General features: G+C 50.9%; 1 protein-coding gene across 1 annotated transcript; it reads right to left on the minus strand.

The window, feature by feature from the left end:
* Positions 1-259: 259 nt before the first annotated feature.
* Positions 260-25124, minus strand: SP7 (Sp7 transcription factor). The gene is made up of 2 exons (XM_034792793.1): positions 25035-25124; positions 260-1537 (listed from the first exon to the last, which is right to left on the minus strand). The coding sequence occupies exons 1-2, from the start codon at positions 25122-25124 to the stop codon at positions 260-262; spliced, it is 1368 nt and encodes a 455-aa protein (XP_034648684.1).
* Positions 25125-26242: the final 1118 nt, after the last annotated feature.

Consider the following 26242-nt stretch of genomic DNA (forward strand, 5'->3'; position numbering starts at 1 on the left):
GGCAAAGAAAATAACACGACCTAGGGACTGGGTTCAAATCCCAGCCCCTGCTCCATGTGACTTTGCATCAAGGTCATTTAACTTTCCCATGCCTGGGTGGAGCAGAAAGCAAGGGTCCCAAGAGAATCCCGTCCAAGAACCCAATAGGTGTCTGCATCTGAGCCGCCACTTCCCCCAGGAAATAAATTATCTCAGCGAGAGGTGGAACTAAACAGGAGGAGGAAGAAGAGGAGGCTGGAGGAGAAGCTCCACCCCTAGCTTAGATCTCCAGCAAGCTGCTTTGCTCAGGGCTGGTGGTGTCTTTGTCGTCGTTGGCAAGCCCGTCCTGCAAGGCCGCGCCTGGAGAGCCACCGCCAGTGGCCGTCTCCTCCCTCTCGGCTTCGCCCTCAGCGGGCTTGGCTGCCCCCATCTCGGTGTGGGTCTTCTGGTGCTTGCTGAGGTGGTCGCTGCGGGTGAACCTCTTGTTGCAGAGCAGGCAGGTGAACTTCTTCTCCCGGGTGTGGGTGCGGACGTGACGCTCCAGCTCGTCTGAGCGGGTGAAGCGCTTGCCACAGAAGAGCCAGTTGCAGACAAAGGGGCGCTCGCCCGTGTGCCACCGCAGGTGGGCCTTGAGGTGGGAGGCCTTGCCGTAGACCTTCCCGCAGCCCGGGATGTGGCAGCTGTGGATGGGTTTCTTCCGCAGGCTGGCGGCTGAGGCCCCGAGCCGCTCCAGCTCCTGGCAGTTGGGGCAATCACACGTCGAGCGGCCGGTGGTGCTGCTGAAGGTGCCGCCACGCGGGGCCTTCAGTCCGATCCCGCCTTCCATCAGGGAGTTGTTGGCCACAGGCTTGGGCTTGTACATCTCCTGGGACAGCATGTGTTGGCCGGAAGGGAGGAGATGAGAGGAGGAGGTGATGCCCACGGCCGGGTATGGGGCAGGGTTCAAGGTGGTGAAGTCGGAGCTGTAGCTCGGCAGCTGAGGGCTCAGGGATGTCTGGGCTGGCACAGGCTGAAGGGAGCCCTGGAGGCCGTCCGACTGGGGCTGGGCACTCAGCCAGTTGGTATTGGAGTGCACATCCCACCAGGAGGCTGTGGCATTGCTGGAGCTACTGGAGATCCCAGGATGGATCCCGGCTTTGTACCAGGAGCCGTAAGGGTGCGCCATATCCAAGGAGGTGTAGACGCTGGGAAGGCACTCGGCCGAGGGGTGGCCCTTGGACACCAGGAGGGATGAGGGGTCCTGAGAGCCGGAGGAAGCTGGAAAGGAGTGAGAGAAGGGGCTGTAGTCGTTGCCGTAGGTGGTGGAGGCTTGCGGGCTGGCCGAGGGGGACATCAGCCCATTCCCACTGGGGAAGGCAGCCGTGTAGGAATCTCCCATGGCCTCGGAGCTGCGGAGCTTGGGGCTGGACTGCTCGGCTCCCAGCTGGTACAGCTTCTTCCCCAAAGGGTTCCCCACTTTCCCAGGTGTGGCCGAATCCCGGATTGGACTGGAGCCTCCAAATTTATTGCAGGTGGCCGTTAGCATAGCCAGGGGGCTGGAGCCATAGCGAGCTTCTTCCTGCAGGAAGGGAGAAAGGAGGGCAAGGCATCAGCAAAGGGAGACAGGACCGGCTGATCATGTGCGTTGGCATGGGCTCAGTGAGGCCTCCAGCAGCTGGGTTTGTACAGGGCCAAGCTGATTCAGGGGCATCCTAAGAGCAGGAGGCCAGGACATGGGGCAACACAAATGCAGCACGATAGAGATAAGCTCCCACTGGGAACAATGGAGAGTCTCCCCCACCCCATTGAGACCAATAGAGAATCACCCCGCATCCCCAAGATCTGCATTCACCTGAGCCACTGCGGTGCCACATGGGAGTTGTAGTTCGGTGCCTCCTGCCTCCATTCTCTGTTATGGACTGCGCTCCACAGAGACACTACATCTCCCATGATGCCTTGAGGTCATGGGATTCCCATGATGCACCAAGGCCAGCCAGAGGGGAGACTGTGGTGCATCATGGGAGATGTAGTTCAGCCAGCAAGCCTTGCCCAAGCAGGAGAAAAAGGGCATGAGGCACCCAGAAGACACTGCAGTGGTTTGGGCAGATGCAGATTAATGTCAAACTGACCCCAAACTAAACATTTTCTTTTGATTTTTCCAACAGCTTAAAAAAAAAATTGGCTAAGTCAACATTTTCCCACACAAAATTTCCATTTTGCAGAAACCACATTTTCCATCAAAGATACATTTCAATGGAAAATTCCCAACCGGCTTCATTGTTTCATAGTAATTGGATTCTCCCCCCTTCCCCAAAGTGGTGCCTTGTGGGAGTTGTAATTCGGGTGTCTGACGCCCCCATTCTCCTCTCTATGGGCTGGGCTCCTCAGCTGAACTAACTTCCCATGCTGCACAGCGGTCATGGGATTCCCAGGATGCACCCTAGCAGCTCACAAAGTCGATTGGGGTTTTCAATGGGAATTTAGTTAAGCACTCAATTCCCACTGAATTTCAATGGGATTTGGGCAGTTACAGTGTTACCAACTCTTATAATTTTAATCACAAATCGCAAGATATTTGCTGTTTATCCTAAAGCCCCAGCTCCTGGAGTCATGTGATTAGGTAGGAATCTCAGATACATCTAAATCCCTTACCCTCCTTTGAAAATCCCAACCTTAGAAAATATATAGTGTGACTCATAGATTCATACATTTTAAGGCCAACATGTGTCATTAGATCATCTCCAACCTCCTGTATGTCACAGGCCAGAGAATTTCACCCATTCACCTTCGTATTGAGCACAATGACTTGCATTTGACTAAAGCACAATCCAACAGAAGCAGAGAAAAAATGAAGGGGTAGAAACCAAGGAGAGTCTGTGATGAGGACAGACACAAGGAGACTTCTCCAAGCAGCAGGAGCAAAACGTTCTCACACCAATGGCATAAGGAGAATGTGGGACAGGAGGCAAACGCTAACTGAGCAGAGGGACTGAGAACTAGAGCCAGGCAGGTTTTCCCATATCACGAGAGTTTCTGAGATTTCCAAATGTTTTCCCATTCTGAATCAGGATGAAAAGTTGAAATCTCAAATATTTTTGCAAAACGATAACCTGAAAAAATTTCAGATCAGGTCAACTGAAACATTTCATTTTGGTAAGTTCGAAACATTGCAGGTTGATTTTGACCTTTTATTAACCTTTGACTTTTTTTAAAGTATAAATGCACCAAAATTCTGAAATGAAAAGTTGTTTCGAACTGAAAAACAAAACTTTTCTTTTCAAAAATGTCAACGCTTCTTTTTTCAATTTTTTTTTTATTTGAAAGATTGGTCATAATCAATCCTTTCCCATGAGCAGATTTGGTTTTGACAAATCAGCATTTTCTGATGAAAAAATGTTCCCAATCAGCGCTAGTGAAAACAGAAGAAGTGAGATGTGGACAGGGCTAGTATGTGGCAATACAGCATACTCGTAGCTATCCCAAATTGCCTTCCTGCTTGCAAGAATCTCATGTTTTCAGCGCAGTTACCATGTGTAACTGACACAGCGACGTCTGCCTGAATCTGCAGAGAGCCTGAAACAATAGCTGAGTGAGGTGTGAACTCTCTGAATAATAGTTCTGAGAGGTGTGGGCCAAGCCTATCATGGGGGTGGAACTTGGAAGACGCCCACCAATTTTTCTCTTATTCTCATGTAGCCACTGGATGTGGGGTCACATATTCAAGGGCTCACCAGAGGTGTGAATCTAAGTGACTCCACAATCAGGACCAGATTTCCCATAGAGCTCAGCCCTCAATTTGCACCTGAGCGGCTGAGACCTTTGGTACCTAAATGGGAGCTGAGATGTCTTGGAAATCTAGTCTAGAGAGTATGGCAGGATGAGTAGGGGTTAATTGGGAACTGGAGCCTAACTGAATGGGGCGGATCTGCTTGTCAGTTTCTTCAGATCTGGGTCTCACTGAGTAGCTTGACTAATTGGCATCACCGCGCCTCGCATCCAGCCCCTGTTCTCGCACTGGGTGGCGCGGTCCTTCTGATCTTAAAAAATTGCTTCTTGCAGAGAGGGGCTCGGCCAAAGGAGCTGATCTGAGCAGCAGCACAAGAGGCTGTGGCTCTGCCCCCAGTCTGGAACGCAGCCCCTCTGCTATTCCAGCCCTGGATTACCCTCCCTGTGCACAGCTCTGCTGATGCCCCTCAAGCCCCATGGTTTGCCATGGGGCCTCCTGCACACATGCTCCTTAGTCCTGGCTTTCTTCTCCCCACTGCTCTTCCAAACCTGGGACCACCCTAGACCCCCGCGCTGCTGGTACACCTCACTGCTTAGTCCAGTCCTGATCCTGAGATAGCTCAGAAGTTAGTAAACAAACCCGAGCTGTCGTTTCACTCCTGTGTCCTTACTCAGCCAATCTCAGGCCTCTGTCCAAGCCACATTTCAGCCCTTAGTAAGTTCTATGAATTGACATTATCCTTGTAAATTAATAACATTCTAGCTAATGTATGTTGAGTTTCTATCCTGTCTTTGACTCCCAAAAGATTCCAAATCACTTGACCCACTTTACTGCTGCCTAACTACTGTGTATACCTATGGCTGACTTTACCCCCCCATTAAAATGCAGCCACCTCTGGGGTGGGATATGCCAGCTGTTTACCTATGGGCAGAAACACGCGCAGTGATTTGGGGCAGGAAGTGAAAAACACTGTGTCCATTTGAAACTGCAGGCGGAAGTTAGGGCAGGAGCTAGCAAACAGCTATCACAACAGCTGTCGCGATGTAAATGATAAATGATAAATTAAATAGATTTCAGAGTAGCAGCCGTGTTAGTCTGTATCTAAATTAAATAGAATTATTATTAATATTGATCGGAGGATCTGACCCCAACATTGGAATCTGGGCAGGACATTAGAGTAACATCTCAGACTTACAGAAAGCGATGTGCTCTGACCACGCAAAGAGTTAATTTTAAGCCTGCAGTGGGGTTATTCCCGTGCCTGGAGTTCGAAAAGTTCTTAAGTCTTGTCAGAATCAGTCTTCATGGCCACCCGCAGTCAGGATCGCTCTCGGATGTCTCATGTGTAATCTGAATCAGAAGGGATGTGTGGTTTGGTTTACATATTACTCATGGAAGGGTCACTAATACTCATGAGTGGACCATGCACCATTTTGGAATATTCAGTTGAACATTGGCCTGCTAAACCTAGGGTTGTGAGTTCAATCCTTGAGGGGGCCATTTAGGGATTGGGGCAAAAATCTGTCTGGGGATTAGGTCCTGCTTTGAGCAGGGGGTTGGACTAGATGACCTCCTGAGGTCCCTTCCAACCCTGATATTCTATGTGTGACTTTTTTGGGAAAAGGACTATTTTCACATTTATAAAACCATGTGTCTTATAGCTTGCCTTGGAAGCTCTTTGGGAGAGGGACTTTTTGACTGGTGTTTGTACAGCTCTGAGCACAAGGGGGTCCTGGTCCGTGGCGGGCATTCCCAGATGCTATGATATAACTAGGGTGATTAGATGTCCCGATTTTGGGGTCTTTTTCTTATATAGGCTCCTATTACCCCCCCACCCCCTGTCCCAATTTTTCACACTTGCTGTCTGGTCACCCTAAATATAACAAATAATAAATAACAGGTGGCAATGTGTTTTGCATGGGGGACGGGGCTGTAAGAGAAGATGGGTTCTTTCTTTATTTTTTTTTACTGGAAAAATTAATGCACCTGACCAAAATTTGCCATGGAAACGGTCCCTATTCTGGAGTTCAGAACGAAATGTGAAAAGACTTGAAATTCAAGAAGCATTGCATTTTTGTTCCAGATATATCGCAAACCATTGCTTATAGCACTGTGGCCAGAGGTGAAATCCAAATCTACTGCAACTGCAAGGGAAATTACCTTTCCCATGACATATGGTAACATACAGTCCCACCTGCCACCCCTCATGGTCTGGGAGGATTTCATTGCCAGTTGTATGTATGACTCCAAAAGAGTGGCCTGCTCTGAAACTCTGGAAACTTTTTGGTTTTTCTGCCCTGTCCCTTTATGTTTCTACTAGAGTTGGCTGGAAAATGGAGGGTTTCATGGAAAATTTCAACATTGTGGGTGAAAAATAAAAATTCAAAAGTTTTCATCCAAAACCCAAAAATTTCTATTCAGAAATGTTGCCGTGGTGCCTCACGGGAGTTGTAGTTTCGATGCCTTATACCCTCTGGACTGGGCTCCTTGGCTGGACTACATCTCCCATGATACACTATGTTCTCCCTCTTGCTGAGCTGCCACAATGCATCATGGGTGTGGCATAGCCATGGTGTAACATGGGAGATGTAGTCTTGCTGGTGACGGCACGAGGCACCCAAACTACAACTCCCATAAGGCACCATTACGTCACTTCCAAATATAAATTTTGGGAGTTGGAGTTTTTTTCAACGAACCTTTGAAAATCTCTGCAGAAAGCAGACACGTTTAGTGAAAATGTTTGTTTAATCAACCCCCCAATTTTCTACCTTAAAACAGTTTCAATAGGACATTTTTGACCAGCCCTAATTTCTATCTTTCTTGTCATTAACAGAACCTAACGAGAAAAAATTAAATAGTCTGAGGAGAGAATTCTGCCCGCTTGTTCAGCCATTTTGTTCTCAGCATTGCCGCAGCCTGTCATAGAGGAGCTATACACACAGTGTTCTCTCCAAGCAACTTTACTCTTTAACTTTTCTTGTTACATTTTCACCCCCCTTAATCTAAAGATACATCACTTTATCCTTAAAGCATCTGGTTGCCCCTGATGGATCTGTGCAACATCTTCCTGCAGGACTTGGCATTGCCGTGCATGTCATAAAGCTGCACTGTCACAGAAAGACTGCAACCTGCATGAAATCTGGGGAATTTCCTTCACGTTGATATTTGCATTAAAATAGCACCTAGAGATTTCAGTGGAGATCAAGGCCGCATCATGCTACATGTACATACCTTGCACAACGGGGCCTTGAGCTCAATCATGGGTGAGACAGAGAAAGGCAGGATTATTATGCCCATTTTACAGGTGGGGAACTGAGGCACACACCCATTGTGGGCATTAGGTGTCTGAATATCTTTGAGGATCTGGGCCAGAAAGTCCAAGTGACTTGCCCAAGGTCACACACAGTCTGCGCCAGAGCCTGGAACTGAACCTAGGTCTCTTGAGTAGAGCCCTGCAACCCGACCTGGATGGGACCTGACCACAAGCATGGGCGAACAACTAAACCCTCTGGGGCTCGGATCAGCTCTCCTCCTCCTGCCTGCGGAGTCAGCACGGTGGCAGCTGTGTGCCCCGCTCCCCCGGCCACTGCCACCTCGCTGTGCTGCGTGTGCTGCAGAGTGAACGTGCCGGGAGTCCCAGCTTCTCTCGCTCCGCAACACACAAAACCCAGCAAGGTGGGGCGGCCGGTGGCCATGTCAGGGTTGGGTTGGGTGGGTTTCAGTCCAGGCTGGGCTTAAAAATTAGGCCTGAGAGGCCTCTACTCTCGAGTTCCAGCTTAGCCACAAAACCACCCTTCTTCTAAGCCCTTGTGGTGTGACCTAGCCTAGCCCAGGGCTAGAGGCTTGAGAACTCAGGCCCCGATTCAGGAAAGCATTTAAGCACGTGCTTAACTCATCCAGCATTCAAAAAACTCCTGAGTCAGGCCCCCAAAGATCATCATATTTAGGCAAAAAGAAGTCTGATTGATGTTCTTTTTATTGGCTCTCTGGGGGGGGTTTCGGGGGGAGGGTCACCTTTTTTCAGCTTTGCTCTGCAACCACAAGGGCTAGCCACCTCTGTGGCTATTAGCCAGATGGTCAGGGACGCCGCCTCATGCTCCAGGTGTCCCTAAGCCTCTGATTGCTGGAAGCTGGGACTGGACAACAGGGGGTGGATCACTCGATAATTGCCCTGTTCTGTTCATTCCCTCTGAAGCATCTGGTATTGGCCACTGTCAGAAGACAGGACACTGGGCTAGATGGTCCATTGGTCTGACTCAGTATGGCCGTTCTTATGTTCTTAGTGAGATTCTCGCACTGCCCCATGACTCCGGGAGCTAGGACTTGACATTAAACACCAGGCACTGCCAGGCTCATGATAAAATGTCTCGTCATGTGCTTAAGTGGTTTCCTGAATTGGGGCCCAGTGCCGATTTGGGGGAGGGACAGAGACTCTGTTGGAATCGTTAAAACTCATTCAGTAAAACTCTCGTCCTTCCTAACATGCAGAAGCGAGGATATAAATCCAGCTTTGCTGCACTGAATCCGTGCCGTCAGCCCCTTGGCTTTTCCCCCCCCTTGCTTGTCTCATTATTTTGTTTCTCCGAATGGCTGATCCTCTCCACGCAGGAGCTCACGGCTTCCGAGAGCCTCCTGTTTCCAATCTCGCCTCCCTCTCTTTCTCTCTTTTTTTTATGGCCTTTTAATTGAATTACGTTGTGGCATTTTAAATCCTCCTCTTTCCCTTCCTTAAATGACTTCCTCTTTATTTGCTCCCTTTATGTTTTTAATCTGCTGCTCTGGGAGCTTGGGGCTTTGCCAATTCCAACATGCAATGCGTAAAAAAACATAGCGTATTTCCAGCTCATCACTCAGAGGCTTTGACCCACATGCTAAGCATCTATCTATATTGTCATTGGAATTTGGAGTGTAAAAACTGGCATTTCCTTCTTTAACATCCTGGCTATCCCCCCACCCCCACCCCACCAGCCCCCCTGCTGATTTGTATTGGGGTGAGGAAGAGCTGAAAGACTCTGTAGATGTTTGCAATAGTTTTGCCTAGTTTTGTACATGTGCCACTGCCCTCTGCTGGAGAGAATCACAACTGTTCGGCTATGTGTCCTAAACCCTCTACTGCAAACTGCTGATGGAGATTCTCCTTGAACGCAGGTAGTAGCACTTTCGGAGCAGAAGAGTCTTAGTTCTGGCTCTACTGTTCCTAAGAATTTTTAGAGGGCCTTAGATTTTTCTGTTATTACAGGAAGATTGTCAGCTCAGGAATCATATTTTTAAGCACTTTATTTTTCACTATTTGTGGCTTTTTAAAAAAAATTATTATTATTATTTCCCTGAGCTAAGACTATTTTTATTAGGATTCTGGTGTCACCCACAATCTGCTACTTGCTTTCCAAACATAACAAAACACAGGCCTTGCATACTAAAAGAGCTGCACAAACGTAACGAAAAGCCAGTTTAGTTAAGGCAATGCAAACGCCTAATGCAGACAGCCTCACGTAAATCAGTTTAGCTTTGATTTAGATTGAGTCAATTGATGCAAGGGGAAAACCGAATTAAGTGTGTCTATACTAGCAGTTTGCATTGATTCAAATAGGTGGCTTTAAAATCAAGACCGGATGTTTTTCTAAAATATATGCTCTAGTTCAAACAGGAATTATTTCAGGGAAGTCCTATGGCCTGTGTTATACAGGAGGGTCCGCTCGATGATCACAGTGGTCCTTCGTCTATGAATCCATGAAAAAAATCGATCTAAGTTTCATCTGTCACTTTGTTTCTAATCCAGGGCCGGCACTTCCATTTAGGGGACCTAGGCAGTTGCCTAGGGCACCAGGATTTGGGGGGCGGAATTTTACTGCCCTCGGCAGCAATTCGGCGGCGGGGGGTCCTTCCGCGCTCCGGGTCTTCGGCGGCAATTCTGCGGCGAGTCCTTCACTCGCTCCGGGACCCGCCGCCCAAGTGCCTGGAAGACCGGGAGAGCAGAAGGACACCCCTTCCCCCCGCCTCAGAATTGCCGACAACGACTAGGAGCGCGGAAGGACCCCTGCCTAGGGCGCCAAAAACCCTGGCGCCGCTCCTGTTCTAATCCGTTGCAGTTAGTCAGTTTCAGCTGATCAGTCAACCAGTTTTGTAACATCCTGGACTTGTCTACACATAGTATGTGTTGTACCAGATTCATTAAACTGGTTCAGTTAAACCAGTGCAAAATCCTGTGTGGATGATCTTATTTCAGATTAAGAGCATCTTATTTTGGTTTCACTTAAACCTGTTCCTAACATGAGTCTGGTTTAAACTGAAATAAACGTGGCAAAAGGGGCTTTGGCTCTGATTTCATTCAGTCACTTTCAAATCACACCTTAAATTAAACTGGAGCGATGCTGCACATAGACAAGCCCCTAGAGCTGTCTCAGGGCTTGGAAACTACCCAAGAGGAGCCTGCCTCCCCGAGGATCCATCCCAAGGTGTGCTGGGACAGGACAGTGGGTGCTTAGAGTGGATTGCCCATGTAGCGTAGACAGGCTGGATAAATCTCGTAGCAATGCCCCTCATTGTGGTCTCGGGGCTTTGATTTGAGGGGCAGACCGGGGCATGGGTTTCCAGCATGCTTCCATTCCATGCCAACCCACCACTGCAGTACCTGAGTGGCGACCCGCTGCCAGGACAACGGGGATTTGCTGTTGGCCGTTGTGACATAGATTCCAGGCGAACATTTTTGACTGGGCATTAGAGGAACTCGCCCCTTCCCAGCAGCACCTAACATCAAGCCAAATCTGGCCTGAGAGTGTCTCTTTCAGCAGCCTGGGAGGGTCCTGCTGGCTTTGCAGTGCAACCACAGCATGGCAGTGCCAGGCACTGTGGAGCAATGCAGTCCAAGGAGCTGGCCCAGGGATGAGTCTGGCTGTCGACACCGCGTCGTGCTGCCCCTCGGGCGAGGCGAGAGGACAGGGAGCTGTCTGAGATCCCCCCTCCCCTCCCCACTTCTGGCTGGCAACAGGCATGGCCAGATGGAAACATCCAGACCAGAGCCTCAGCTATTCACACAAAACACCCAGGGACTCAGATGCGGCCGGGCTGCTCCGTGGGAAGTGCCAGACCCCAGGGTTGCTGCCGCCTCAGAGTCTGAGGAAACACGGTGGTGGGGGCAGGTAGAGGGAACAGAATATGCCGGGCCGTGGCTGAGAGGCTGAGATAGACCCGCGGCTTGAATCAGCCCAGGCCAAGGGTCCCAGCCCAACTACCCGCCCCCCTGCCATGCCCCGGCCGCTGTCAGGGACAATGTGAAACCAGGAGACCAGCGAGGTATCGGCAGCCAGTTGGTACCAGCAGCTGAGAGAGCTGCTAGCCAGGCTGAGGCCAGAGGAGACAGATCTCTAGGGCTAGCGGGAGAGAGAGTCCTCAATGGGAGCTGCTGAGCGCTGAGCGGTTATGGAAAACCGGCTCCAGGCACAAGCATGAGCCGGGTGTGAATTGTGACCAAATCAGAATGATTATCATTGTTATTTGTATTTCAGTAGCATAGAGCCCACAACAGAGTCCCATGGTGCCGGGTGCTGCACACACAGGGAGACACAGTCCCTGCCCCAGCTGAGATTGGGGCCCCATGGTGCCGGGCGCTGCACAGACACACAGCGAGAGACAGTCCCTGCCCCAGCTGAGATTGGGGCCCCATGGTGCCGGGCGCTGCACAGACACATAGCGAGAGACAGTCCCTGCCCCAGCTGAGATCAGAGCCCCATGGTGCCGGGCGCTGCACAGACCACACAGGGAGAGACAATCCCTGCCCCAGCTCACATTCTAAACAGTCAAAGGCAGAAGGGGAAACTGAGGCACAGAGCGCGGCGGTGACTTGCCCAAGTTTAATGGCAGAACCAGGAATAGAATCCAACTAGGCCAGTGCCCCTTGCCACTAGACCACAGTGTCTCCTGGAAACCCACTAGCTTTTGCCATTAGACACTTCCCCATTGGAACAGCTGCTGTAGATGTACGGACCAACGTAAGCCCTGGGCCGGGGAAAAAAATCCTCCAGGCTCTAATCACCAGAGGTTTTAGACCCAGCATAGGTCATGGCAGTGTCCCCTAGGTGCTGGAACTGGCTTGAAGTGGTTTCCATTATACACAGGGTTTACAGTTTGGTTCAATGGCTTCCAGCCCCCCTGCCAGGAGAGACAAGCCTGGGACTTCAGCATCAACAGGCCTGGCCCTGCCAGTCATGAGACTCAGCTGTGCCAGTGGGTTTTGCAACATTGACCCTTGTTCCTTAGGAGTTAAGCTGAGACCCTCCAAACTCATTCCACGCAGGGGCTCCCTTCCCAGTGCCTAGGGATCTAGGCCAGGTTTGAACTGGTGACCTAGCCATCAAATCCACCCTAAATCCACCCCTTGTGCCTTCCGGCTACCCCAGCCTGTCAGCGAACCTAGCCTATAACCAAGGTTAGGCCTCTACTATTACAAGAATACTGCTAGACTATACAAAGCGCTCCTAGTGTGGACACAGTTTATACCAGCAAAGCTGCAATCTCTCGGGTAGAACTTATTCCCTCTGGTCCGTGAACCGAAGCAAGCGATAGCAATAAAAGCACAGCTCTGTCAGAGCAACTGCGTCTGCACTTGGGGTTTCTGCCAGCGCAGCTGTGTCGTTCGGGTCACACAATTTCACACCTATGACTGACGCCGTTATGCCGGCAGAAGTCTGGCATGGAGATATGGCCTTTGAGATGCAGGCTCCAGCTCTCCGCTGAGGGGTTTATACCACATCCAGCACCATATCCCAGCACTAATAGGCTATTAAGAGATAACTGCGAGAGCAGGAATTGTCCTTTTGTCTTCACCTGACTTTTTGTTACACCATTACAGTCCCTGGTACCCTTTGAGCCGGATCCGAGCTCTGTGTAAATATCACTGGCTTATGGGGCTCTTCCATGCAGCTTGATGGCGTTTCGCTGCTTGTCGGCCTGCAATGCAATAGCTTCTGATTGCCGCAGCCTGCCCATTCCACAAATTTCAGGGAATATTCCAGGCGTCCATGGACAGAACCCTATTGGGTTGGGGGAAATTTGGAGAAAACAAAAGGGGCAAAGGGGGGGCCCGTGGCATCAGGTGGGCAAAGCCATCAGCATCAGTCACCTCTAATTCTCTATAGATCAAGGAACTGGCTGATGTCAGAAATTAACCCCTTCCAGCATGACAGCAACACCCCTCCTTTCAGCTCTGTCCATTTCCCAATTGAGCTTAAAATGCTGACATCCAAAGAAAGAAAGAAAGAAAGAAAGAACTGGGGGAGCACACAGAGATCCTGGCATGGGAGGGAAGGGGGGGTCACACACAGAGCCCCTGGCCTCTGTAGGGTGACCATATAGCAACTGTGAAAAAACGGCACAAGGGGTGGGGGGTAATAGGCACCTATATAAGAAAAAGTCCCCAAAACGGGACTGTCCCTATAAAAACGGGACATCTGGTCACCCTAGGCCTGTGGGAAGTGGAGTTTCAGGATGACATACAAGGGACTTGTGGGGGAATGGAGAAGCCCCCTGGGGCATGCAACGAATTCGGCCAACAGCAGCAATGAAGCATTTGACCCTCCCTTATCCTTGTTTCACAGATAGGGAAACTGAGGCAGAGAGCAGGAAACGACCAGGTTACACAGCCATTCAACAGCAATGTTAGAAACAGAACCCAGGTATCCTGGCTCATACCCTTGCGCTTGCCCCCTGCCCTATGCACACAGCCAGCAAGCATTGAATATTTTCTCAAGTTTGACTCACACTTATTGGCCCCCTCCCCACCCCAGCACTTGCGAGTGATAATTCCTTTGTTCCCCAGGCGTTGCCCAGTGCTTTTATTTGCAGCCAGTTGGTCTGGTTGGAGTTGTCAGAAAGAACCCGCCACCCACATCTAAGAAAGGCCCCGCATGGGTGCATTGCAAGGGGCTGTAGCCACAGGAGGAGTAACAGGAGAATATTACAAAGGGGAACCTTTAGGCTGAATATCAGGAAATTCTTTCTGATGATTGAGTCTGCTCGGCTGGGGAATCTTTTCTCAATGGAGGTAGTGGAAGCACCATCATTTGGGTCTAGAGATGGGCGAACAATGGATTTTTTGGTTCGCGGCAATTCCAAAAAAACAGGAGGGGAGGGGGCGGGATTAGTTTCATTGACCCAAATTTTCAAACTTTTTAGCAAATTGGAAAGTTGCAAAAAATTTCATTTCGGGTCGAATGAAGCCTTGTCCCCGACCCCAAACGCGATGTTTCATTTTGCGCTCCCCCCGCCCTTTTTCAATTAAAAAAAAATCATATTCAACCTAATATCGAACCAAAAAGTCAGAGGTTTCCTTTCGAAAGCATAGAAACAAAAGGTTCCGACATTTTCTGAATTGTTTTTAGAGCTGTTTTTCTGACCAAAACAATTTGCAGAAATCGACATACATTCACAAAATGTTTCAGTCGAACCGAATCTGTGGGGGATTTTTGCCCAGCTTGAATCGGGACATTTCAAGAAAAGGTGCCAGACGACAGAGAGCTTTTTAACCCAGCAGGGAAAAGCGAATGAGATTCAGTGGCTACTAAACATAATCAGCTGAGAAATAAGATGCACTTTTTTGACAGGAAAGGCAATTAACTATTGGAACAACTTACCAAGGGATGGATTCTGCATCCAAACTGCGTTCTAGCTCCGCTACAAGACATGGGCTTCATGCAGGACTGACTAGGTGTCAGTTTCCCTGGGCTGTGTTAGGCAAGAGGTTTAACTAGTTGATCAGAATGGTCCCTTCTAGCCAGGGCCAGCCTTACGGGTGGGCAACCGCCCAGGGCGCTGTGGTCAAGAGGCATGAAGCGTGGCAGGCCTGGGGTGTGAGGCCATGGAAGGGAGCTCAGGGCAAGGGGGGGGTGGGAGGCAGCGAAGCCCAGGGACAATGCGGGTGGGTGGGAAGCCCAGGAAAGCAGCAGAGGCCAGGGGAAATGGAGGGATGGACGGGGAGGCAGCAGAGGCCAGGGGGGATGGGTTGGGGGGTTGAGGGAAGCAGCAGGGGCTGGGGCGATGGGGGGATGGGTGGGGAGACCAGAGAGACAGCGGGGACTGGGTGTGGGGGGCGATTGGGAGGATCCCAAGGAGGCAACGGGGGCCAGGGGCAATTGGGGGGAAACCTGGGGAGGCAGCGGAGCCCAGGGGTGCTGGGGGGATGGATGGGCAGGCAGCAGGGGCTGGGGCAATGGGTGGGGGATTGAGGGAGCCAGAGGGAGCCAGGAGCGATGGGGGTGGGAGGGTAGGGAGACAGCGGGGTCCAGGAGTGATTGTCATGATTACCCTAGCAAGATGAATTTGGGTTAAGCCATTACAACCCCTTCGCAGGCTTGCATCTGCCCCGAGAGCTCTGGGTAAATACCATTGGCCCCAAGCTTCTGAGGCCTTTTACATGCGACTAGTGGCGTGTCTCTGTCTGTCTGTGTATCGCAATCACTTTTGCATGCTGCAGCTGATCAATCCCATGGCAATGTTCTAGGCAGCGGTGGGGAGAACCCTATTGATTTGGGTGAAACTCAGAACAAAACAAAAGCAGGAAGTGGGGGGCAGGTGGAGCCCTTGCCATCTGGTTGGCAGACCCGGCAGTTTCAACCCCCTCTGTCAGTGCCTATAGGTTAGATTAGCCCTCAACGGAGGCCGGACCACAACAAGGGGTTTATGGGTAGGGCTGCATTTTTGTCATGGAAGGTCATAATGATCATGGAAATCGCGAGTTTGAATAAAGTCCCTGAAATCGTGGAAAAACCACATCTGATGTAGGGTTGCCAACCCTCCAGGACTGTCCTGAAGTCTCCAGGAATTTATCTTTAAAGATTACGTCCTGCGATGAAACCTCTAGGAGTACGTCCCACCAAAACTGGCAACCCTCATTTGATTAGACCCCCTTTGACATTGAAACCCCACGCGCTCGGTCGCAACACCACTGAGGTTTGGCCCGTCTGTAGATGGAGAGGTGGGCGGGCCAAACCTGAGTGGTGCAGGAACTCCGTGTGCCAGGTTGCAATGCCTGGAGCAGGACATCAAGTCCAGCCCCATGGGACAGGAGTCACCAGTGTGAGGCGAATGCAGGGTGGGCTTCCTCTCCACCCCCACCACATACCCTGGGCCTGACCTTTCAGTGCCAACTACATGGTTTTGTGACCGTTTGGTGATGTATCCTTTTTTTTCCTGCCCCATTTGCCGTGAAATTTATAAAAAATGTCCGTGCCAAAACCAGAGCGTCAACTACTGTCACCAAGTTCAGAGAACCGCTGCTTTAGCTGAAGCAGAACCCATTCATACTCTTCACTAGAAACTGCTCCGGGTTCAGTCCCAAGCAGTTACGTTTGTGCAAGTAGCCACGCACAGGGCTAGAGGATGAGGCAAAAGGGGGGATTTTTACTTTTGGGAGGAGGGAAAAGTATTAAAAAAGAAAATCTAAAAATATTTCATGGCCCGTTAGAACTTCCTCAAGCCAGCGAGACGTTTCCTGAAGCACCAAACGTTTTATTTATCTATTTATTTCTTTGTTGATTCTTCTTTGGGTTTTTTTTTTAAACAAACAAAGCATCCCCCTCATTTTTATAAAACTCTCCCCAAATCGGCCACTCTGCTCTTGCAGCTAAATATCTCCAGGCTGATTTTTGTTGGTTCCGAATTCTTTCTCTTCTTATTTTACACAAGGAACTGGCAGAGTGCCCGCCTGCCTTTGGATGGATCCTCGCGTATTTCGGCTTATTTGTGAAACAGTTTCCATGGGCACCAACGAGGCCCTTAGACTCATAGACTGTAAGGCCAGAAGGGACTGTCCTGATCATCTAGTCTGACCTCCTGCACGTCGCAGGCCACAGAACCTCCCCCACCCACTCCCGTAACAGACTCAGAACCTCCGGCTGAGTTACTGACGTTCTCAAATCATGATTTAAAGACTTCAAGATCTGACCTCTCAAGATCTAGCACATTTTACACGTCTTTAGGGCCAATAATAAGGCTCCAACCTGGCTCCCATGAAACTAGAATAGGCCTGATTCTAGCATTACCAACTTGGAGTGTTCAAAAACCATCAGTCAAGCTTTGAATAATGCCTGAGATTGGCTTAAAAAACTCATAAGCTTTTACAATTAAATAATAAATGTTGGGGTTTTTTTTACGTGTATTCTGGCTTCTGGTAAAACGCTTAGATTACATCAGTAATAGGGATGTATTATTGAGAACTAGCCTCAGGCGGACTGAAGTCACCATGTCATCGCCAGCTGGCACTTTTTGGTCAGATAGCCTGCCTTGGAGATAAAATCCTCGCACATCATGCCCTGAAGATCAGACGTGAGATCAGGAAGGGACTTTGCCAGCTCTGGACTGGTAGCTAACCTATGATTAACCTGGTGCACTGACTCAGTAATAACCCTTTGGAGCTTTTAGACGCCTGGAATAAAGCCATATAACGTGGGCATGCACACCCAGCACTGTGGCCCTCACTGTCTACCTGTATTGTTGTTTTTCTGGGTTTTGAGCATTTCGGGTTACACTCCGGTCAGTCGCATTTTGAGCTTTTCCTCACAATTATGAGAGTTAGAGACTTATTTCCTTGTCTAAAACAATGAGACCAGATATTCTGACCTAACCCCGTGACTCCCAGCTCTGGGACTTCCCGAAAAACCACAGCTCACGAGACTCATGGTAAAATCGCAACACTATTCTCATGTACACTAAGGTCTCTTTAAACAGTCACACTTTTCCATTCTCTTAAATAGGAGCCGGATGGGGCTCTGCTCAGTAGCATCGGCAAGAAATGAGGGCCTGATTGTAATCCTATTTACGCTCATTTTAAATGGCTGTAATTCCAACCACTTCAGTGGAATTCGTTCTGATTTACAGAGAACAAGGACTTTAGATTCTTCCCGTGCTGCCCGCTCACCCCACCGCACCCCAGGCTGGGCGTGGGAGCGAGAATGAATGAACTGGTTTTGGGTTGTGGAGTTGTTGTTTTTTGTGGCATGATCTAGGGCAGGGGGTCTCAGACTTTTGTACTGGTGACCCCTTTCACAAAGCAAGCCTCTGAGGGCGACCCCCCCTTATATATTAAAAACACCTTTTTATGTATTTAACACCATTATAAATGCTGGAGGTGAAGCAGGGTTTGGGGTGGAGGCTGACAGCTCACGACCCCCCCCCCCATGCAGGAACGGCTCTAGGCACCAGCAAAACAAGCTGGTGCTTGGGGCGGCACATTTTTAGGGGCGGCATGGCCGGCGCCAGAATGCCGCCCCTAAAAATGTGCCCCGGCCGCCCTAGCTCACCTCCGCTGCTGCCACTCGCGCGCCACGGCACGCGAAACAGCTGATTCGCGCGCCGCTGCTCCCCCTCCCTCCCAGGTTTGAGAGCCTGGGAGGGAGGGGGAGACTCCGAGTGGCTGCAGCGTGCTCGCCGCTTCTCCCCCTCCCTCCTAGACTTGAGAGCCTGGGGGGAGGAGGCAGGGCTGGGGATTTGGGGAAGGGGCGGAGCTGAGGTGGGGCCGGGGGTGGGATAAAAGAAAAAGGGGGGGGGGGGGGCCGGCCAAAATTGTTTCTGATTGGGGCGGCAAAAATCCTAAAGCCGGTCCTGCCCCCATGTAATAACCTCGTAACCCCCTGAGGGATCCCAACCCCCAGTTTGAGAACCCTGACCTAGGGCTTATAAAGGAGTGGGTTGGGGGAGAAAGGAGAGTGTCAAAAATAATTAAATGGGGCGGGGAGGGGTGTCTGCTTTTGAAGAATGAAGTTGGCTTTTAGGGGGAGCGTGTTTTAAAGAATGGAACTGGGGCATTTGGGGGAGTGCTCTTTAAATATGATTTTTAGGGCATTATCTGAAAGTTGGGGTTCTGAAGTCATGAATGGGGGGGCGGGGGTTGAGTGCTTTAAAAGCTGCCTGTTGTGGGGGAGTCCGTATGTTTTTCTTAAGAATTCAAACCAGGTTCTTTGTTGAGGGGAGTTATGTGTTTTATTCCCAGAATGAAATTAGGGGGCTGAGGGGGATTAATTGGTTTGGAGGGAGATGGTTTGGGAATGAAATTGGGTTCCGATGGAAAGAAGGTTGTGGCAGGGAGTTGGGATCAGGGTTTTATTCCAGCTCCGGGAAAGAATCGTGGTTAGAGCAGGGGACCTGAACTCCTGGGCTCTATCCCTACCTCTGGGGTGCAGCGTGGGCTGTAATGGAAACGCTGACGTGAGAAAGACTGTGGCGGGACCAGTGCAGGGCTCTGCTGCCCACGCCGATGAAGTACCCTCTCTCTGCCCGCCGAGTCGGTCAGCTCAGCCATCACAGACAGACGGTTCCCCTTCCAGTTTTGGGAGAGAGAAACTATTCAGCCCAAATTTCTGCCCCTGATCACCGCCCGGGTGCGCCCTGGGCTTTTCCTGGAGTCACAGCTGGAATTGATCTCTGCTGGCAGAGCTAAGGTCCTGGCCCTGGGGAGAAGTTGTTGCACACACCGATGTGGATACACTGCAACAGCGCAAACATGTAAATTGCAGTAACGCCTATGCACCTATGCAGTTGTGATGACCTCCCAAGCCCACCCTCCTACAGCGTGAGCTAAAGCTCTAGGCTGCACAGCTAGGAGCTGTAACAGATCCATGTCCTCACAGTGGAGGCCAGGTAGGCAGACCCGTGTGCTCCACACCTGGGGTTTGCATCAGTGTAGTGCCACCGCTATCCTTCTACAGGTGCAATTCTCCCTAGTCCGGACGAGCTCTATGATGGAAACCTGATCTGTGCCACTGGATTGCACCCACCAATGCCCTCCTGAGAATTAAATAAAGCCGGCCGGCCCGGCAAGAACAAGACGCGTGAAATCCGGCGAGCGGGATACGTGAAACCTAGGGGGCGGACAAATGTGATCCAAGGACCCACCACTAGGAAACCACTATCCCGCTTGCTAGTAGTGCGGGGAGGAGGGCGGGGGGGAGGAGAGGGGACAGAGGGCAGCTTTGATGTCCTTCCCTTCCAGGAAAAAAAAAATCCTTAATGGGTTCTCCCTCCTGCCTCTCCTTCCACCCTTCACAGCCTCCAGTCCTTTGGTGAAGGCAGGAAATCTGGGGTCAGGACGCCTGGGTTCTATTCCTGGCTCTGGGAATTAGGGCAGGGGATGGGGAGCCAGAACGCCTGGATTCTCATTCGTTATTGCCTTGCCCAGGGGATCTTCAGCACCCCTGAACCGACGGCTGCACCTGGGATGGTGCAGATAGAATGAGTGAATCCCCCCCGAGCCCTGATTCCATTCTGGACTCTGCCACTGACTCCGCCCGTCCTCCAGCAGGTCACTGTTGTGACAACAGGACTGACCAACATGACCCAACCTCCAGGAGAGGGGCCAACGCAGCTTTCGGGCCTCTGCATGAGGGACCCAGGACCTCCTGGGAAAGGCCTTTGAAACCACCGAACCAAAGAGATGCTAAGGGAGCCCCGGTGCATGCTGGGAGCCCTGGTGGACTTTGTTCGGGAGGCCGGTCTTCGTGTCAAGGCGCTTTGGGCCACTCTCAGTGTGCTCCAATAGGAAGACTACTGGAGCCTACGGGGTGGACGGGGAGTTTGCCACAGGTGGGGAAGAATCAGAGGCAGAGGAATGGGGGCTGCGTTGATATGCTCAGTGTCTGTGCTTTTTTTTTAGTCCCTGCTCTGAGTTCTGGGCTGAACTGGGAGGAACTCACCAGACCTTGGGCTGGATTCTTCTCAGCTCTGAGCTCTGCCCGATCCTCTGTTGGTGCCTGATACTGGCAGAGGGAATTTCATCCAACAATAGACTATGTCTCTGATCCACTAGCTGGACCAGGCCTCTGCCCAGTCAAAGAAGGAGCCAGGGTTCTGGCCTGATGCTAACAGCGATCCCCAGTCATTCAGTCCCCTCCTTTTCGCCTTCTCTTTGGCCTTGTCTGGGCCAGCAAAGTGCCCCAGTTTAATGACACAGATTTAAAAATGCACAGTGCAAAGCACTCCTGGGGACACACTCGGGGCTTGCCGAACACAGAGTCACACCAGTTTAACAAACCATGTGGTTAAACCCTTGTGTGGACACCTTTCGATCAGTTTCAGATTGGTTTAGCCTGCACCAGTAATAATAATAGAAATGTCTTGTCTTAAATAGTGCATTTCATCAGTAGATCTCCAAGTCTGTATTATCGTCATTCTACAGATGGGGAAACTGAGGCCCAGAGAGGTCACCCAGCAGGCCAAGCTGTGACTAGACCTCAGATCCCCTCTGACCTCAGTGCAGTGTATGCACAATGCCACAATTCACCTTTCCTAGACCCTAAGCTCCAAATAAGTGGGAGACTTGCTAGCTCTGAGGATACTGAGAATTTAAACATGATGCCATGGAAAGAAACTTACAGACCTTGCACTGGCTGTTCGGGAGCAAAATTAGAGCTACTTAATGGGTGAGCTACTACATTATGGCCTCATGTGCCTCAGTTTCCCCACCCAACTGGGGATAATGATGTTACCTTGGCCTCATATGGGACAGGGTGAGGGGTCATTCATATTGGCAAAACTATTATTATTCTTCACACAAAGGTGGAGATTTTTCAAGCTGTCTAGGGGATTCATTTCAATGGGAGTTATGTGTCTAAGTGGAACAGGCAGTGGATGGGGACTCAGAACATCTTGGTTCTATTCCCAGCTTCTGGTGGGTGACCCTGCATGCCTCAGTTTCCCCTCCCACCCTTTGTCTATATAGACGGTGAGATCTTTGGCATGATAAAGTCCTGATCTCAGCTCGGGCCTCTGGCAGGTTAATGACATATACAGCTGGCCAAGACTCATGATATTTGGCATTTTAATTAAAGCACCAGCTCCTGGAGTCATGTGATGATAAGATTATCCCCCTTGACGGCTTTGAAAATCTGCTCCTTTGGGGATTTCCTGTTTCATTAGAGCAAGAGGGGAATGTGGGTGTTGAGAAATTCATGAGGAAGATAGGAGAGGAGGATCGTTTTCTACATGACAAAGGAAGGAGTGTGGGTGTGGGATGCATCAGACCTGTGTTTTGCCCTCTAATCCTCAAGGAACCCTAAAAATTCCACAGGCCAAAAATAATTAGTGTGAAGGAGGTGGGGAAGGGGAGCGGGGACGTGGCTGATAACGGGTAAAACTCATATCAGCAGAAACAACAACGTTCTACAGGATCACGAGTGAATCCCACAGCGGATGCGGCAAGGGACTAATAGAGATGCAAGATGGAAAAGAGCCTGGTGCGGGGAGGTCAGATGGCAAAGGTGCTTAGTTGGCTGCTGGGCTCTTCTGAAAACTTGGTGTCACGACAGCTCCTGCTGAGGGGCTGAAGCCATTGGGAAATCCAGCCCTGAGTGCGGGTGCTGAGCACTCGGAAATCGGACCCTAAATGGGACAGTCTGCCCCTGCCATAACCTGGTGCGGAGCTGCGGATGCTGTGCTCAAAGGAGCTTGGCCCGAAGGGTCTTTAATACGAGGGATAAGGAATTTCTTTAATTGGTCCGACGTGCTCGAAATTAATCCCTGCTCCCTAAAACGGGAGCAGATTTACCCCCCCCCCGGAATCTCAGATGGTTCGAGCTGTGTTCCTAGAAGGGTCAGTTCCACCCTCACCCCAGCGCCCATCCAGACCTGCTCCATCAGCATCCATTGTGCAGCTGGCCCAGGTGGGACCTGCTGCAAGCGGCGACGCCACGTCTCGGCCCCTGGCATGCACATGCTCCGCTCCCTCCCAGCGCGGCATGCCTCAGCGAGATTGGCAGCAATGCCCGCCGTGCCTCTGCCTTTTAGGGGCCTTGTTTAACCTCCCCGCCGGGCGCTGCGGGGAGGTGCAAATGGGTGATTAACTCAGTTTTACAGGTGGGTAAATGGAGGCAGGGGGAGAGGACGGGATATGCCCAAGGTCACCCAGCAGGTCAATGGCGGAACCTAGCCCCGTCCACTAAGCACTAGGCAATACTCCCCTGGGAAGTCTCACTCCCCTGACTTGACCACTCCCGAGGAATAGAACGCAGGCATCCCAGTCGAACCATTCAATTCCCTTCCAGGGCTGGAACAGAACCCAGGGGACCCAGGCCCCTGCGCTAACCACTCAACTCCCTCCCCGAATAGAACCCAGGAGTCCTGGCTCCTACTGCCCACTGCAGAGCTGCAATCCCAAGCCCACCTGTGCCAGGATCTAGGAGCAAGCCTTTCCCGTGCACCCCCTTCCCCTGCCACCCCTGGCTCCCCGTGCACGGATGGCAGCCGAGTCGGGCTAGGGGACCAGCACATGCCATGGTATGGGAAGACGGCTCTTGTTTTTTTCCAACTGTAACTTTCCTCAGCCCAGAGCTGTTTGGGGGGGAGGGGGGATGAAACTGATGGGGGGGGGGGAATTGACTGGGCCAAATTAGAGGCAGCCCCTTTGGTCGACCGTTTCCTCCCCCTCTTGCCCCGGTGAGTCCATCCTGACTGAATCCCTCCTCTCCATAGGAGACGGAGCAGGGGGCAGCCGGGTTAACCAGCCCCAGGCGGACAGACACAGGATTGGCCACAGACAGAACAGACCGGTGTCAGCAAAACATCAGACAGAAGACTCAGGAGTGTGGCAACCCCCTTTGAACCAGCTCCGGGCCCAGCCATTGACCGAGCTTAGAGACCAAGGGCCAGATTTCTTGGGGGTTAGGCACCTAAATACCTTTCAAAACTGTCCCCAAGTGCCCTCAACTTGCAGCAAAGCCGAGACAGTTACAGGCGAGCAGCACCGCAGAGATCGGGCGCAGAGGGAGACCGGGCGGCTTGTTTCTCCTTGGAAACAGTGGCTATCTGGGCAAAGACATTTGTCTGTAGGCCACTAGCTGGGATGACCCCCTCACTGCCCCCAGCTAGCCTCTTGGGAGAGACCATAACTGGGTTTGCGATAGTCCCATCAACGCAACATGGGCCCAATCCTGGGAAGCTGTGAGCACCCTTTCAGACGGTGCCGTGCATCCGCATCGCCACATCCCCGGGGGGGAGTCAATCGGCGTCGCTCTGCATAGAGACACGGACACCAATGGAATGATGCCAACTGGGGGTCTGGCCCCATTGACTCCAAGGGAGCCGTTGGGGAGTGTTTGCCCCATTGCCCTCAACAGATCGACTCTGATTTAAACCAGCCCAGGTGCCTGCCCTTAGTGTTGCTAACTGAGGGCCCTCAGGGCCTCAAAGGACCGATTGATCCTACTCTTAGCTAAGCCAGCTGCCTGAAGTGCCAAGCGCCCGATGCCAGTAGCCGGGTTCCAGGAAGCTGAAAGCACCATTGCTTTAACAAGATCCACTCCCCCCACTTTCTTGTTTTTTTCCGAGACTGCGAAGCGGAGAATGGAAGGGGGGCTAGCGGGGCACTGGGGAGTTTTAATGTGGAACATGACCTTATTAACACACCTATCGCCAGCTTCAAATCTCTCCCCACTGCTGAAATTTCAACTTCAAACGCCTTGTTGGGTTGTGGGTTTTTTGAAATGTTCAAGCTTCGGGCGGCTTTTATTTTCCATCTCCAATCATTATTTCCTTTTCTTTTAATTAAAACCCCCTCGTTATCTTCTTCCCCCTTATTCAAAAAATAAAAAGCCAACTTTGAAACCTACCCGATCCCCCTCTTTAAAAAAAAAAAAGACTGTCAGACACTTTTTTGCTGCATGATCACATAGGATCATTAAAAAGGATTTTTCTAAAAAAAAAAAAAAAAAAATCTTAAAAACAACCCTTTAAATAGCAACTCCAGCCGGTGAAATTTCTGTAGCCAATAAAATCTGAAAATAGCCCTGAACTGGGAGTTTGTCCTCAACCGAAACCTAAATATTTGTGACTATAGCAGCCGGACAGTTGGGTTTCTGAATCTTTCCCAACCTTTGCTCTGAAGGCAATCGCTGCTTGTGAAGGGTGGCGAGGCTAGAAAAAGTTTTTTCTTTAACTTGATTCCCCTCTTCCAAGTTTTGCCTTTCATGTAAACAAGGAAAACACCCCTTCAGATTTAAAAAACATATTCTGTTAAATGGGGCACAGTCCTGGGTTGGTTTTGCAAAAATCTATACACACACACACACACACACATGCACGCACACTCAGGCAAACTAAACACAGATCACACTGAAATCCAGGGCACCCACAATCAGTACCCAGGCGCTCCCACTCCAGAGTTTAGAGGAAACATCCTTGATCTCTATCGCTTCTCCTTCCTCTTGGTATATTTCACCCCCTCTTAAGATTGGCTGCCCAGCACCCCCTTTCCCCAGTCCTTATAGCTTCACAATGGGTTTGATTTTAGGGCACCCCCCCTCCCTCAAAATAAAAAGAAAATGCAAAGAAAGAAAGAAGGGGAGAGGAGAAAAAAAAAAGAGCTTCTTACTTTTTTCAGCTCCTTGGGGTTTAGTTTCCACCTGGCTTGAGAAAACCCAATTGCTTCTAAGTCAGGATTCCCTAAGGCCCCTGAATACATGCAGTGGGGAGATTACCTCGAGCGCTGGAGATGCCATCTCTCTGTGTGTCCCAGCCTGGGAGGATTGCGGCAGATTTGGAGGAGAGACAGGGAGAGGGAACTAGTTGATCCGTAGTTAGAAAGGACTGGGGGGGGGGGGGGGGGACTCCTTCCCTTTGCACTAGGATCCACCCTCTAATTACAGCCTAGGAGCCTTTGAGCACCCGCTAGTATCCAATAAAGGAGGAGGGAAGGGGGTGGAGTGGGGGGAAGAAGTCAACATTTTCGGATTGATCCTTGTTTCCTCAGAGGTTAGAAAAGAAAGAAATGGGGGGTGAGGAGGATGGAGGGAAAGAAAAGAGGAGAAAAGAATGGAAAAGAGGAAAGGAAATCGAAGGAGGGGAACGGAGGAGGGAAAGAAAAGGGGAAAAAAAGAATGGAAAAGAACAAATGGAGGGGGAAGGGAGAGGGAAAGAAAAGAGAGAAACAGAGGGAGGGGGAAAGGATGGGGAAAGAAAAGAACAGAAAAGGGGGAAAGAAGTAGTGGGAGAGGGAACTGGTCGAAGGGAAAGAAAAGAAACAGAGGAAGGAAAAAAGGATGGAAGGAAAAGAGAGAGAGAGAGAAGACAACGAAATAAAGGAAGGAAAAGAATGGAAGAAAAGGAACAGAGGGAGAAAGGCTGGAAGAAAAGGAAAGAGAAGAGAAACGGAAGGCGCACAAGAAATAAAGGGAGAAGAAGAATGGAGGAAAAGAGGGAAAGAAAAGAAGGAGGGAGAAAAGAAGCAAGTGGAGGAGGAAAGAATGAAACGAAGGAGGAAGTCAGGAGAGGAAGAAGGGACGACAGGAAAGAGAAGGAGGAGAGGAGAAGAGCTCTAGGGGCTGCAGCCCACCTGCTCCCCACATCCCTGGTGCCGGCTGCTTGGGGTTTGCTGCAGCTCAGCCGCCGCTTTGCTTTCCCAGGGTTTTCGGGGGCCCTGGAGCAGCTTCCTTCGCTCCCAGTCAAGCAATGGAAAGGGGGGAAGCCAGGAATAGGGCGCCGGGCGACATTCCGCTCCCTGGCCCCTTGGGAGGTTGGGGCTGGGTCTCTTCGCCAGGGCACAAGGCAATGCCGGGGGGCTTGGGGGAGGCTGCGGCTGCG

Source organism: Trachemys scripta, chromosome 16, assembly GCF_013100865.1.
Source record: "Trachemys scripta elegans isolate TJP31775 chromosome 16, CAS_Tse_1.0, whole genome shotgun sequence".
NCBI lineage: Eukaryota > Metazoa > Chordata > Testudines > Emydidae > Trachemys > Trachemys scripta.

What these genes read in the sequence shown, in the direction of transcription:
- SP7 (XM_034792793.1), bottom strand. Translation starts at nt 25,124, where the DNA reads ATGTATTCAGGGGCCTTAGGGAATCCTGACTTAGAAGCAATTGGGTTT. An exon ending in ACCCCAAGGAGCTGAAAAAA is followed by an intron (nt 1,538 to 25,034) that starts GTAAGAAGCTCT and finishes CCCTTCCTGCAG; the next exon opens with GAAGAAGCTCGCTATGGCTC.